This window comes from Gorilla gorilla, chromosome 6, assembly GCF_029281585.2.
Source record: "Gorilla gorilla gorilla isolate KB3781 chromosome 6, NHGRI_mGorGor1-v2.1_pri, whole genome shotgun sequence".
NCBI lineage: Eukaryota > Metazoa > Chordata > Mammalia > Primates > Hominidae > Gorilla > Gorilla gorilla.
The window spans coordinates 84,495,228-84,510,901 of NC_073230.2; the positions used below are offsets into that span (position 1 = coordinate 84,495,228).

At 46.2% G+C, this 15,674-nt stretch overlaps 1 protein-coding gene across 1 annotated transcript in view; it reads left to right on the forward strand.

Moving 5' to 3' along the window:
- Positions 1-11,283, forward strand: part of YWHAG (tyrosine 3-monooxygenase/tryptophan 5-monooxygenase activation protein gamma) — a 32,440-nt gene extending 21,157 nt beyond the window's left edge. Inside the window, exon 2 of the mRNA XM_004045621.5 lies at positions 7,820-11,283. Within this exon, the coding sequence (XP_004045669.1) occupies positions 7,820-8,476 (657 nt within the window). The 3' untranslated portion in view covers positions 8,477-11,283. The remainder of the gene's footprint in view (positions 1-7,819) is intronic.
- Positions 11,284-15,674: the final 4,391 nt, after the last annotated feature.

Here is a 15,674-nt window from a genome sequence, read left to right on the forward strand (position 1 = left end):
ATAAGTAGTGGCCATTAAGCATCTTTTCCCTGGTCACCGGACTTATAAGACATGTATCAAGTTTTCTGGAATGAATGTGTGTTGAGAGTCCCCAAGACTGCCTCCAGGCTTGGTGATGTACTGGGACTCAGCAAATACTTGTACTCATGGCTGCAGTTTTTTACTGGGAAGTGTGCAAAGCTCAATCAGCAAATGGGGTCGGGCACAGTGGCTCATGCCGGTAATCCCAGCACTTTGGGAGGCTGAGGCGGGCGGATCACTTGAGCTCAGGAGTTCAAGACCAGCCTGGCCAAACATGGTGAAACCCTGTCTCTACTAAAAATAGAAAGTTTAGCTGGGTGTGGTGGTGGGCGCCTGTAGACCCAGCTACTTGGGAGGCTGAGGCAGGAGAATCACTTGAACCTAGGAGGCAGAGGCCACAGTGAGCCGAGATCACACCACTGCACTCCAGCCTGGGTGGCAGAGGGAGACTACATCTCAAAAAAAAAAAAAAAAAAAAAAAAAAAAAAAATTAGCAAAGGGAAGAGGCGCAGGAGATGAAAATCAGAGGAAGCCAGGCGCAAGCTTTCAAGAGTCCTCTCCCGGGGAAATCACACGGGATACGCATCATTATTCCAAGCTGTGACAATATGTGAGAAATGCTGTCTACCAGGGGTCTTGTTAGAGAGCAGCTGGGGGCTGGTCACTTAAGTACCCTCTGCCTGCCTAGCACATGTCCAAATCCAGATTCCCAGAAGGAAAACAGGTTTAATATAAACCAGATTGTTTGTACCAACAGATTGGCAACAGTGAGCCATCTTTATCAGGGAATGGTGGGAACCCTCCCTAAATCCAAGTTCTCAGATGCCAGCCAGAGACCAGCCTTGTAAGCAGGCCTTTCGAAAGACAGCAGACTCAAGCCTATTATGTTAACTCTTCTGCACAGAAGGGAGTTCATGTTTGAGGTGTGTTATTTCAGATACATAAGGTTATTTTCACAGTGTTTAGTTGATTATTTAGTAAACATAGGTTGTCTTTCGAACGAGTTGTGATGAAGGAGAACCGTGTCCCATCCGTTTGCAGTGGTTTATCCACTGTCTGCATGGTGTATCCTTAACATGGACATCAGCGCACATCCTGCATTTGGTCATCTCATTCTTTCTGTTTCTATTTAGCACTCACTGCATTTCTCTTTTTCATGGCCCTTGGCCCTTTCAGATGACAATATTCTCAAATTCTAGGAGGACAGAAAATGTAAGATGGAGCCAAGCCTCATACCTAGCACTTGCTAGGTTGAAAAAAAAAAAAAAGACCAGGCACGGTGGCTCACGCCTGTAATCCCAGCACTTTGGGAGGCCGAGGCGGGTGAATCACCTGAGGTCAGGAGTTCGAGACCAGCCTGGCCAACGTGGTGAAACCCTGTCTCTACTAAAAATACCAAAATTTAGCCGGGCGTGGTGGTGGGTGCCTGTAATCCCAGCTACTTTGGAGGCTGAGGCACGAGAATCACTTGAACCCGGAAGTAGAGGGTGCAGTGAGCCTAGATCGCGCCATCACACTCCAGCCTGGGTGACAGAGTGAAACTCTGTCTCAGAAAAAAAAAAAAAAAAAAGCCAGACTTTCTTAGAGCAGTTTTGGATTCACAGTAAAGTTTAATGGAGTTCCCATATACCCCCTGCCCCACACAAGCACAGCCTTCTTCCCTCAGCAGCCCCCACCAGAGGGGTACACTTAAACTGCAATTAATGAAACATTATCACCCAAGGTCCACAGTTTACAGTAGAGCTCACTCTTGGTGATCTACATTCTGTGGAGTTGGACAAGTTTATAGAGGCATGTAGCCACCACCTGAGTATCACACAGTGTAGTTTCATTGCCCTGAAAGTCCTGTGTGCTCTGCCTGTTCATCTCTCCTGGCTTATTTTTTGGATGTAAACTTCAGTTCTTTGTAGAGATTTTCAGTTTTATTAAATCAATGTGTTGGGTGAGGTGGTGCATGCCTGTAGTTCCAGGTTGAGGCAGGAGGATTGATTGCTTGAGCCCCGAGGAGTTATTTAAGAAGATTAAAAATGCAAAGTTGCATTCATAACTTTTTTTGGGGGGGTGTGGTGGGGGTGCGGACAGATCGCTCTGTTGCCCAGGCTGGAGTGCAGTGGCTCCATCTCGTCTCACTGTAACCTCCACCTCTCAGGTTCAGGTGATTCCTCTGCTTCAGCCTCCTGAGTAGCTGGGATTACAGGCATGCACACCACACCCGGCTCATTTTTGTATTTTTAGTAGAGACGGGGTTTCGCCGTGTTGGCCAGGCTGGTCTCGAACTGCTGACCTCAAGTGGTCCACCCACCTTGGCCTCCCAAAGTGCTGGGATTACAGAGGTGAGCGGCTGTGCCTGGTCCCTACCATTACAATGTAAGGTTCTTGGTAGATAAGGAAATTGTGAATGACCTGGTACTCCATGGCTTAAGGTCAGAAAGTCATCTAAGTAGCTTTCCAAGAATTTCAAGAGTTGCTAATCTTAGGTAGAAAAGGTTTGTGTCCTCATCAACTCTTAGGGGAAAATAGTTGACACTAATTAACATCTGATTCCTTAGCAGCTGGGATTTGGGGAGTTCTACTTATTAAACTGTTGGTGAGAATAACATAGATTTTTCTAACCATTTTACCTACAGCTATCTTTAACATCTTTTAAGTCACCAAAAGAAATTTGAGGCCGGGCGCTGTGGCTCACGCCTGTAATCCCAGCACTTTGGGAGGCCGAGGTGGGCGGATCACAAGGTCAGGAGATCAAGACCATCCTGGAACATGATGAAACCCCGTCTCTATTAAAAGTACAAAAATTAGCTGGGCGTAGTGGCGCACGCCTGTAATCCCGGGTACTCGGGAGGCTGAGGCAGGAGAATCGCTTGAACCCGGGAGGCAGAGGTTGCAGTGAGCCGGGATTGTGCCACTGCACTCCAGCCTGGTGACAGAGCGGGACTCCATCTCAAAAAAAATAAATAAAATAAAAATAAATAAGAAATTTGAACTTGAGCTTGTAGTAGTAGAGAAGGCAGAAACTTTGTTTTTAAGCAGAACATACAACTCTGGGGAATAAAAACTGAAACCTTCTACATTTTCCAACAGCTATGACAGTAAATTTTGGGGACCATGTTTACAAGTGTTGCATTCGTAGAAACAATTTATTAACCAGGGTGTGATGGGAGGCTGAGGTGGGAGGATCACCTGAGCCTGAGAAGTGGAGGCTGCAGTGAGCTGTGATCACGCCATTTCTCTCCAGCCTGGGCAACAGAGTGAGACCCCATTTCTTTTCTTTTCTTTCTTTCTTTCTTTTTTTTTTTTTTTTAAAGAAGAAGTAGGTTAGGCAGAATGGCTCACGTTTGTAATCCCAGAACTTTAGGAGGCCACGGCTGGAGGATCACTTGTGCTCAGGAGTTCGAAACCAGCCTGGACAACATAGGGCGACCCTGGTCCCTGCAAAAAATACAGAAATTAGGGGGCGTGGTGGTAGATGCCTGTAGTCCCAGCTTCTCTGGAGGCTGAGGCACAGGAGTTTGTGGTGTGGCTGCAGTGAGCTGTGATTGCACCACTGTACTCCAGCCAGGGCAACAGAATGAGACCCTGTCTCTGTTTAAACAACAACAACAAATTTAATGACTGTTTTGAAAAATGTTACCTCCCTTCCCAAATGATACAAGATCCCGTATCTTCCCACATTGAATAGTCATTCTGTCATTTTGTCTTGATTAAATCATTTTAGACACTATTAGAATAACTTGTTCTTTTAAGAGGTTATCTGTTGACCTTTAAAACTAATATGGTGGGGATCTCTTATTTTAATTTAAAAATAACAGATTCTTATGCAAGTAATTATGATCTAAAGGATAAAGGATTTTTAAAAATTCTGATTTAAGGTGTTCAGAACAACCTTTCTTTAGACTTTTTAGAGCTGAAGGGTTTCCCCTCTAACTTAGTTTTTCACTGGCAGAGAACATCTGGGCGTGTTCCAAATGTGGTCGAGCTACTTTATCCAAAGGTGATCCTGGCATTTCATAATCTCCTTGTTCCAATGTGTCTGGGGACAGCTAGGCAGACTTTACATAAGTACAGATTGCCTCTCTGGGCACTGGTGGGAGACTTCATTTGCGGCAGGAGGAGTGCCCCCAGGACTGGTGAGGTAATTTGAGCTTTAAATAGCTCCTGGCCCTTGAAATAAGGACAGCATGATTTAGGGGAAAGGCCAGAACTTGATCTTTGTGGCCTTCAGCACGCTGGCCTCTCCTTGCACTGGAGGCAGTCATGAGGGCTGCACCGCGGGGCGGTTTGTCTTCAGCATTCGCACACTCAGGAAAGTATGCCAGAGATGGGTGGCAGCAGCGCCCGAGGGCTCAGCTCCTTCCAAAGCCAAGTCTGGGCAGTTTTTTTTCAGGCTGTATGGAACTAGGGTTTATGGAAAGGAAGCGATGTGAGGCAGCTAAGGCAGTTTCCGCTTAATATAGAGAAGAGGATGAAACGGAGAAGAGACACCCGATACAGGAAGATGAGCTGGGAGATCGTTAGGAAATGTAGACATCCCCTGTGGTGAGAACTAAAACGAAGGAAAATTATTCAGGGTATTCTTAAAAGTAGTTCCTCACGTTTCTGTAGCACTTTACTTTTTCAAGAAGACTTTGCTGGGCACAATGGCTGTCACCTGTAATCCCAGCACTCTGAGCGGCCAAGGTGGGAGGATCACTTGAACTAAGGGTTCAAGACCAGCCTGGGCAACATAGTGAGACCTTGTCTCTACTAAAAATTTTTAAATGGCTGGATGCGGTGGCTCACACCTGTAATCCTAACAGTTTGGGAGGCTAAGGTGGGTGGATCACTTGAGGCCAGGAGTTCAAGGCCAGCCTGGGCAACATGGCGAGACCTTGTCTCTACAGAAAAATACAAAAATTAGCTGGGTGTGGTGGCATGTACCTTAGTCCCAGCCACTCAGGAGGCTAAGGTAGGATTGCTTGAAGCCCTGGGAGGCTGAGGTTGCAGTGAGCCAAGATAGTGCCACTGCACTTCCAGCGGATTGATACAGTGAGACCCCATCTCTAAATAAATAAATAAATAAATCAGCCATAGACTGAGGCGGGTGGATCACTTGAGGCCAGGAGTTTGAGACCATCCTGGCCAACATGGCAAAACCCTGTCTCTACTAAAAATACAAAAATTAGCCAGGCATGGTGGCACACGCCTGTAATCCCAGCTACTTGGGAGGCTGAGGTAGGAGAATCGCTTGAACTTGGGGGGAGGTTGCAGTGAGCCGACATCATGCCATTGCACTCCAGCCTGGGCAACAGAGTGAGACCAGGTCTTTTTGAAATTCTGTCTCCAAAAAAAAAAAAAAAAAAGAAATCAGCCATGCATGGTGGTGCACACCTGTAGTCCCAGCTACTCTGGAGATTGAGGTGGGAGGGTTGCTTGAGCCCAGTAGTTTGAGGCTGCAGTGAGGTGTGATCATGCCTCTGCACTTCAGCTTGGGAAACAGAGTAAGACCATGTCTCAAAAAGAACAAAAAAAGACTTTCTTATTTGTCTGATATACCTGTATATTACCTTATGAAAGAAGCAGAAATCCCCGTTTTGCAGATAAGAAAACCAAAGCCCAGAGAAATGAAGCGGCTTGTCCCCAAGATTGCTTAGTGAATGATGGAGCTGGGAAAAGCCCAATCTTCCGTTATTTGTGGACACATCAGAATTCAGCATGAGTGACAGCGGTCTGCTGGATGACAGATCATCAGTGCAGAATGACACACGAGGTGCCTGTGTTTTATTCGTGCAGCAGGAGTGTTTGCAGAAGTGCGGGGAACAGGAGGTGGTGGAGCAAAGCATCTCTTTCCTGGTTTCCTTCTGCTCTGAACTCAAGTAGTACCCACCCCCTATTCTTCCCCTCTTTTGAGTCTGTTTCACTGAGGGCATGGCTGGTAGGAGTAACGTTGTCCAGCATTAAAACAGAGCATCAGTAATGTCTAGGAAAATGTTAACTTTAACAACACCACTAATCAGTTTAGAGAATATTTGAGCGTGTAGCACTTGCTGATCAGTTCATTCAGAAAATGAATTGCCTGCCATAAACTAATAAGCATGATTTGGTTTATGTTTTGATTTAATTATCTCTGAGTAGATGCTGCTTGAAGTAATGACTGTAATCACTTTTGCCAAGCATACCCCCCGTTTATAATTTAAGAAAAAAAAATTTTTTTTTTTTTGAGATGGGGCCTGGTTATGTTGGCCAGGCTGGTCTTGAACTCCTGGCCTCAAGCAGTCCTCCCCACCTGGTGTCTCAAAGCACTGGGATTACAGGCATGGGCCAACATACTGAACATAATGATTCAAACATAGAAAAAAAAGTCTCCTGGTAGTTCAGTTCCCCCATGCCCCAGGAGTTTAGTACAGGGGTGTCCAGTCTTTTGGCTTCCCTGGGCCACATTCCCTTGGGCCACACATAAAATACACTAACACTAACAATAGTTGATGAGCTAAAAAAAAAAAAAATCGCAAAAAGAATTCTCAGTGTTTTAATAGAGTTTACGAATTTGTGTTGGGCTGCACTCAAAGCCATCCTGGGCTACATGCAGCCTGTGGGCCACAGGTTGGATAAGCTTGGTTTAGTAGATCTTTTTGGATTCTAGGTCCCTACCTGTCGTCTCTGTATGTAATATAATGTTATACAGATGCTGCAGTTGATCAACACGGAACAATGGGGACTCAAGGGACGGGGAGTAACCACTTTTCTTCTCTCCTCTCCACTCCTCTCCCCATCCCCAGCCAGTTGGTGTGTGCTGGTAGTCCCAGCTCCTCGGTAGGCAGAGGTGGGAGAATCATCTGAGCCTGGGGAGGTTGAGGCTGCAGTGAGCTGTGATCTTGCTGCTGCACTCCAGGCTGGGCGATAGAATGAGACCCTGTGTCAAATATAATAATAATAATAATGTATTTCATATGGTTGTCAAGTAATGTAATAGTATATGACTCTGATACTATAGAAACCAGGTAAATAAATTTAGTATTATTGGCTGATATTAATAAGCAGTTATTTGTAGTCATAAAAATATACAACATTGGTTTGAGATGCCACTTTAGTCTTCTGAAAGTGATTAGTCTTGGGGGTGATGAGGGCGGGAGCCTTGAGAAATGGCCATCTTGGGAGAAGCATTGATTCCTGTTGCCCAGCTAGAGGCGCTGTGCTCGCCTCATTCTTTTGTATTGCTGGTTGTAAAGTTGTATTCAGTCAGACACTCCCACTGCCACAAATAACATGTTCCCTGGGTTGCTAAAGTATCACAGCGATCAGACTCAATCCTATGCCCCTTATTCGGACTCCCTGAGGTTTAGAATTCACGTGGTGTTGGCATATGAGCAGAAAGGCCTCCATGTTTCTCAGAAGTCAGCTTGAAGTTGACTCAGTATTTTCTTATCCAGAAGAGATGGGACTGAAGTTTAGTAGACAGGGCAGGATTAGGAGGAATTTGTCAGTCTGTTTTCCTAAAAAACCACTGAGTTAGACCATCTGTACTCATAGTCTCTCATCTAAGGCCTAGACTTGACAGTGTTTTGTGGAACACACGTGATAAGCCTGTGTCCTTTTCTGGGGAGGAAGCCAGGGTTCAGACACCATTGATTCATTGATCCAGCCGCACTTTTCCCTCCCTTGTGTGTGCTCCACCTCCAGCCCCCTTCCCCCAGCCCACACAAAGTAATTTCCTTCTGTTCATCATGTTACTCAACAGAGCTCTGTTCTAGTGTCTCAAAGATACAGTTAACCCAGTGGACACCATCTGTACCATAACAACTCTGTTCTTTCCTCCTGACAGGTGACAGAGCTGAATGAGCCACTGTCGAATGAGGAACGAAACCTTCTGTCTGTGGCCTACAAGAACGTTGTGGGGGCACGCCGCTCTTCCTGGAGGGTCATCAGTAGCATTGAGCAGAAGACATCTGCAGACGGCAATGAGAAGAAGATTGAGATGGTCCGTGCGTACCGGGAGAAGATAGAGAAGGAGTTGGAGGCTGTGTGCCAGGATGTGCTGAGCCTGCTGGATAACTACCTGATCAAGAATTGCAGCGAGACCCAGTACGAGAGCAAAGTGTTCTACCTGAAGATGAAAGGGGACTACTACCGCTACCTGGCTGAAGTGGCCACCGGAGAGAAAAGGGCGACGGTGGTGGAGTCCTCCGAGAAGGCCTACAGCGAAGCCCACGAAATCAGCAAAGAGCACATGCAGCCCACCCACCCCATCCGATTAGGCCTGGCTCTTAACTACTCCGTCTTCTACTACGAGATCCAGAACGCCCCAGAGCAAGCGTGCCACTTGGCCAAGACCGCGTTCGACGACGCCATCGCCGAGCTTGACACCCTCAACGAGGACTCCTACAAGGACTCCACGCTCATCATGCAGCTCCTCCGCGACAACCTCACGCTCTGGACGAGCGACCAGCAGGACGACGACGGCGGCGAAGGCAACAATTAAGGCCCCAGGGGAACTGGCAGCGCACGCGGATGCTACTACTGCAGTCTTTATTTTTTTCCCATGAGTTGGGGGTCGGGTGGGGGAGGGAAAGGGAGGGATGACCTTCCCAGGGAGAAACCCACGACCTGTCCTGTCTTTGATCGCCTCTTTGACATTTTTGCCAAAATACCACTAGTGGAAAGTCAGGCTAGCTGTGCTGGTATTGGAATAGCAGCCTCACACTGGCGTCTGGACTGTTCTGTAGATTCATGCAAGTGGAGCTGTCTGTCTCTAATTTAACTTATTGCTAGATAATAGGGTTTTCAGATGAAAAGAAAACTTAAAGAGGAATGGCCCTCATTCAGTAAGTTCTGTGGTTCCAGTAAGGATTTTTATGTACATACGCTCTCGTCTCTCGTTTTGGGTACTTTCTATCTCATCTGTCTCGGCTCTGCATGTTTTCCAGGGTGTAGCCTACAGACATGGAACAGTGTAAATCCCAGACTGACAGACTTAGAACCTGAGGTCTCATTCATCCTTATGGTTTAGGCCTTGCCAGTTTTCCGAAGTCTCTGATTAGTTGACAGTATTAACACTAAATTGCAGTTTACAGTATTTCTACATTACAGCCATATGTAACATCAAGCCATCGATTGTGTACTTTTCCTTTGCTAGTTGTTTGGGCTTTAACATCCTTATTCAGCCTTATCCAGGTTGGTTTTGCTGTTGATTGGTCTCCTAGGCTAAATGAGAATGAAAGCGACTTCAGGTTTTTGGTTCATAGGTGCTCGGCAGGTGGCTGTGGGATTTTTTTTTTTTTTTTTTTTTGGTCCTTCTTTCCTCTTAACGTAAATCCACCACCAAAATTATTAATCCTGTTGAGAGAAACGTGAAACGCCACAAAAATAGAGAAAATTCAGGTCTGTATGTCATGGATCGTGTTGGTATTTTCAGAGAACATCCCGCTTCTGAAGCTGCTGCAGCTCCCTCCTCAGGGATCACACTGCCGTCACCCACTCTGCACTGGGGCGTTTCCTACTGCGCCTCGTGCTGGCGGACGCAGCTGGGTGGAGAAGCTGTGGGGTCGGAGAGGCGTTTGGAGAAGGTCTGTGGTGCAGTGTGTGAAAATTCAGGTGCTAGAAGCCTACTGGTAGAAAAACCCAAAAGGAAGAGCTATATCCTTAACCATTCTGTCCAATTTCGGGAGCCTTGTCAGTGTGTCAGTTTTTCCTCCCTGAAGACACTCCTTCCCCAAGTAATTGTAGGAAGATAAAAAAACTGTTACCAGATAACAAACACTGAACTCCTATTTGACCAGAACTTTTTCCTCTCGAGATAGTTTTTCTTTTTAATGAAAAAAGCATAGAAATTGGAGATTGGCTTGTCTCACGCAGCCAGTGCACATTTGGAATTGACGGAAACAACGTTGCTATTTCCACCCATTTGTTTTCGGCAGCCTTAAGGCCCTCATTCTCATTTCGGGTGAATCTGTCTATCTGTGAACGTGGCCCGCATGTGCATTCTTTTTTTTATATATATAAAGTCAGTGACGAGGAACTCCCGAGACGTGTAATGACACCACACTTGTTTTCTTTGTTTCTTTGTTTTATTTAGGCAAGAAGAGGTGTGAGTAATTGAGGAAAAACTGACAGATGCTTTTGCTAATACCAAAATTGAGCTTACAATTAGGAACTGAGTATATGTAACAGGATACAGGTGACAGTGAAGATAGAAGAACCACGATGACCACAGACTCAATGTGCTCTGTAACATCGCACAGTTTACCCAGCATGACTTTCCTTAGGAGGCCCCCTCCTCACTCTAGAGCAAAAGTCCCAGTTAACTGAAGCCTACCAGAAGAACTAGTAGAAGAAGCTTTGCCGCTTTTGTGCACTCTCACAGGCGCCTAAAGTCATTGCCATGGGAGGAAGACGATTTGGGGAGGGGGGGGGGGAGCGGGGTAGGTGGGGCTTTCCCTAATTTATCTTCATGTCCAGTGAGCAGTGTTGCGTTTTTCCTTGTAGCATTTGGAAATGATTTACTGGAATTACAAAACCTATTTTTCCTTTAAATTTCAGCTTTGGCTCTGGCTGCTTTTTAGAATAATGCAAGATAAAAATCACACCTGAGGGCTGAAAACGGAGAGGGAATGGGAGACTTGATATTTAAGCAGCTTGAATGGTTTTTCTTTTCTTTATTTTTAAAGAAATGCACTTGCCTATGATACTGTCTCTCCAGTGAAATGATTACTCCTCCATTACTCTATTGATACAATATTGTGCATGCTAGTGTTGTATTTCTATACAGTAGCTTGAAATTGATTAACTTATACTGTAGGTGTTACGTATTCCTATGACAAAAAAATTAAGTCTTCAAATTTTTTTAAGGTTTTTTTTTTTTAATTTAATTTTTCCTTTTGGGGGTAAAGTTTGCTCTACCAAATAGTGATTGTAACAAATTTTGATCTGTTTTGGATGTTGCTATAGTGACATGCAGTTATATATTTTGTTTTTAAAAGGGGGGGGAGCAAAAGAAACACCAGTGTTAGCTTAATCTTAATGTCTGGTGTTTGTCATGGTGAAATTATAACTATTACAGTGTTGGAGAACAACAAATATGTTCTCTGAATGAGCCTTTGTGCTTTTTGTCATGTTATGCAGTGAACTATTTTTAAGGTCTAATCAGTGATTATTTTTCCAGCTCCGTGTTTCTCTAAGGAATTATTTCACACACGGACCATCTTTAGCAGTTTCCTCAGTGATGGAATATCATGAATGTGAGTCATTATGTAGCTGTCGTACATTGAGCAAATAAACTTACAGATCTGACGCCAGTGCTCCTTAGCTTCATTGTGTGAGTTTGACTGTCCTTTGCTTTTGAAGGTTGGATCAGATGTTGGTGTTCTCTTCCCTCCCCAGCCCAAGGAATGAAGTTGGATTGGCAGGGAAAAGGGGAAAGACAGTAGATACTGGAAAGCGCCTCCAACCAGGAATCAGATTTGGGTTTGGGGACTTAAAAAAACCATTGCACCAGGCCAGGCGCAGTGGTTCATGCCTGTAATCTCAGCACTTTGGGAGGCTGAGGCGGGCGGATTACCTGAGGTCAGGAGTTCAAGGCCAGCTTGGCCAATATGGTGAAACCCCATCTCTACTAAAAATACAAAAATTAGCAGGGCATGGTGCTGAGTGCCTGTAGGACCAGCTACTCGGGAGGCTGAGGCAGGAGAATCACTTGAGCCCAAGAGGTGGAGGTTGCAGTGAGCCAAGATTGCACCACTGCCTTCCAGCCTGGGCGACAGAGCAAGACTCCGTCTCCAAAAAAAAAAAAAAAAAAAAATTGCACCTTTTAGGGTGGGCGCAGTGGCTCACACCTGTGATCCCAGCACTTTGGGAGGCTGAGGCCGGAAGATCACTTGAGGCCAGGAGTTTGAGACCAGCCTAGGCAACATATTGAGACCCTATCTCTGTTGAAAAAACAAAACCAAACCATTGCACCTTTTGGGCCTCCATTTTTCTCATATTAAACGAGCCTGTTCAACTGGATCTCTGAGGGCCTTTCCGGGGTGCCACTGGGGAGAAACACAGACCTGAGTTTGAGTGATGGCACGCCCCACCCTGCCTGTTTTTTAAACAACAGAACACAACAAAAAACAGATGGGGTCTGGCCATGTTGCCTAGGCTGGGCTCGAACTCCTGCGCTCAAGTGATCCCCCCAGAATTATGGCCCCTTTTGATTCCTGGGCAAATTATTCAAACTTCTTAGCCTGGGTGGGTGTGGGTGTGGTTGTAGGTTTAAATGATAACTGGATCATAGCTTTTAATTATTTTTTTTGTGACAGTCTCACTGTCATCCAGGCTGGAGTGCAGTGGCACGATCTCAGCTCACTGTAACCTCCACCTCCCAGGTTCCAAGCTATTCTCATGTCTCAGCCTTCTGAGTAGCTGGGATTACAGGATCCCACCACCATGCCCAGCTAATTTTTATATTTTTAATAGAGACCGGGTTTCGCCGTGTTGGCCAGGCTGGTCTCAAACTCCTGACCTCAAGTGATCCGCCTGCCTCGGCCTCCCAAAGTGCTGGGATTACAGGTTGAGCCACCGCGCCTGGCCAAGCTTCTTAATTTTCTGAGAAACATTAATTCACATTTCAGGAATGATAACACACTGTGAATAGGCTTTTGGCATATACTCAGTGAATTCACTTACGTTGACTCATTTGTCACCCAGAACTACCCTGGGTGCCACTGCAAGTGTATGGCTGTAGAATTAGGAGTGACTGCTAATACCTAAGGTCCTGTAACTCACTGATAACCCGCATCTGCCTGCCTGAGTTTGGTCTGCCCACACCAGGCTGCTTTTGCACTGCTAGGAGACCATAAGAAACTAGGCCGAGCGGCAGCAACCAACTCTTCAGCACACATTGACCAAGCACTTTTCTTTTATTTAATTTGAGACGGAGTTTTGCTCTTGTTGCCCAGGCTGGAGTGCAGTGGTGCCATCTTGGCTCACTCCAACCTCCGCCTCCCGGCTTCAAGCGATTTCCTGCCTTAGCCACCCGAGTAGCTGGGATTACAGGCACGCGCCATCACGCCCAGCTAATTTTGTATTTTTAGTAGAGACAGGGTTTCTCCATGTTGGCCAGGTTGGTCTCGAACTCCTGACCTCAGGTGATCCGCCCACCTCGGCCTCCCAAAGTGCCAGGATTACAGGCCAAGCCACCGCACTTGGCTGACCAAGCACTTTTAGTGTTGCAGTTACTGAGGGCAAAAAAAAAAAAAAAGACTTGGCACAGATATGAACAAGATCAGAACAGTCAAGCTTGCTCTAACAGGGTCACTGAAGAAGGAAGGTAGATCCCCTGAAAGTTGCCGCTATTTCACCCGTTCCTTTGGCGTAATGTCCCGTTACAGGTGCAAGAGTAGCTTTGTTTTACTGTTTTGCAGATCTCTTGAGAGCTAAGTCACATGTACTCTCTGCTTAGGCGTCCAGTCTGTTGTGATATGTGTTTTCTTAAGACAGGGTCTCGCTCTGTCTCACAGGCTAGAGTGCAGCAGTGCGATCATAGCTCACTGCAGCCTCAAATTCCTGGGCTCACGTGTTCCCGCCTCAGCCTCCCAAGTAGCTGGGAGTGCTACCATACCGGGCCATTTTACTTAATTATTTTTGAGATGGAGTCTCGCTCTATTGCCCAGGCTGGAGTGCAGTGGCTTGATCTCGGCTCACTGCAACCTCCACCTCCCAGGTGCAAGTGATTCTCCTGTCTCAGCCTCCTGAATAGCTGGGATTACAGGTGCATGCCACCATGCCTGGCTAATTTTTTTGTATTTTAGTAGAGATGGGGTTTCTCCGTGTTGCCCAGGCTGGTCTTGAACTCCTGAACTCAGGCAATCCACCTGCCTCGGCCTCCCAAAGTGCTGGGATTACAGGCGTGAGCCACTGCGTCCAGCTGGGCCATTTTATTTTTTAGAGACAGGGTCTTACTATGTTGTCCAGGCTGATCTCAAACTCCTGGCCTCAAGTGATCTGCCTCAGCCTCCCAGAGCACCAGGAGTACAGATATGAGCCACTGCACCTGGCCTGTTGTGATATGTTGTTTCACTTGAAGTATTTGAAAAAAATACAGTATCACACAAATAAGTAGTTGGAAAGGGGTGAACCTAAAGAATTGAAGTTGAATGGCAGAAGCAGAATAAGGTTAAGAAAGTTCTCATTAGGTGGGTGCGGTGGCTCACGCCTGTCAACTTTGGGAGGCTGAGCTGGGCGGATTGCTTGAGCCCAGGAGTTCAAGACCAGCCTAGGCAACATAGTACATAGTGAGACCTCTGTCTCTACAAAAATTAAGTGGGCATGGTGGTGTGCACCTGTAGTTTCAGCTACTCAGGAGGCTGAGGTGGAAGGATTGCTTGAGCCCAAGAGGTTGAGGCTGTAGTGAGCTATGATCACGCCACTGAATTCCAGCCTGGGAGACAGAGCAAGACCTTGTCTCAAATACAATAAACAAAAAAGACCTCATACTACATGAATTAAATCAGTCTGTAGATCAGGCACCAGTGGTAAAGGTCTTTTTTGCCTCTTTTTTAGTGCATTCTAGAATTTTAAAAATAACTGATACTAGGCCAGGTGTGGTGGTTCATACCTGTAATCCCAGCATTTTGGGACACTGAGGCAGGCGGATCACCTGAGGCCAGTAGTTCGAGATCAGCCTGGCTAACATGGTGAAACCCTGTCTCTACTAAAAATGCAAAAATTAGCCGGGCATGATAGCACGCGCCTTTTATCCCAGCTACTTGGGAGGCTGAGGCAGGAGACTCGCTTGAACCGGAAGATAGATTGTAGTGAACCGAGATCCTGCCACTGCACTCCAGCCTGGGCAACAGAGCCAGACTCCATCTCAAAAACAAACAAAAACTGATACTTTGTCTGAAAGGTGATTAAAAATAACAGTGTGAAACATCAGAGGTCTCCATTCCAAGAACTTCAGGTCAGGGGTAGAGTGGAGAGGCCATAAATGTAATTCAGTGGGACCTTCTAGTACAGCAAAGCATGAAAGCAGTTTTCCTCCACTCTATTTATGTGTGATGACCACATGCGTTGGCCTCTGCTCTGGTCAGCTGAAACTGCATGTTGATTCACTGGGTGATTTGAGTGGCTAAGAATGGCACCTCCCTCCTGGGTGCACAGTTCCCAAAGCCTGCTCAGAGAAACAACCTGAGCACTAGCTGGGTAACCCTGTTCTAGGAGTTGACAATAAGTGGTCACCAGCCTAATCAGAACATTAACATGTGGCATACCAGCTTGCTAATTAGCCCACTGGTTTGAATTTTCCAACTCTGATGTGGATAAACGTGGTTGAATCTGAATAGCCACAAGCTCTACCTCTCATTAACCACAGAGAGCTGTGGTCAGTGAGAAGTTAGGGTGAGAGTAGCTGGATCACACTGGCAAGACAATGAGTCAAGACATCTCAGGTTATGTAAGGGACTCACGTGGCACTCTGTTATCCTGTTATCCAGAGTATTGGAGAGGAAAGGCGTAGGAATTACTTTGAGGAACACTATGACTTGGGGCCTTTTTTTTTTTTTTTTGGAAAGACAGAATCTCACTCTTGCACAGGCTGGAATGCAGTGGCATGATCACAACTCACTGCAGCTTCTACCTCCTGGGCTCAAATGATCCTCCTATCTCAGCCTTCTGAGTCGCCGGGACCATAGGTGCATACC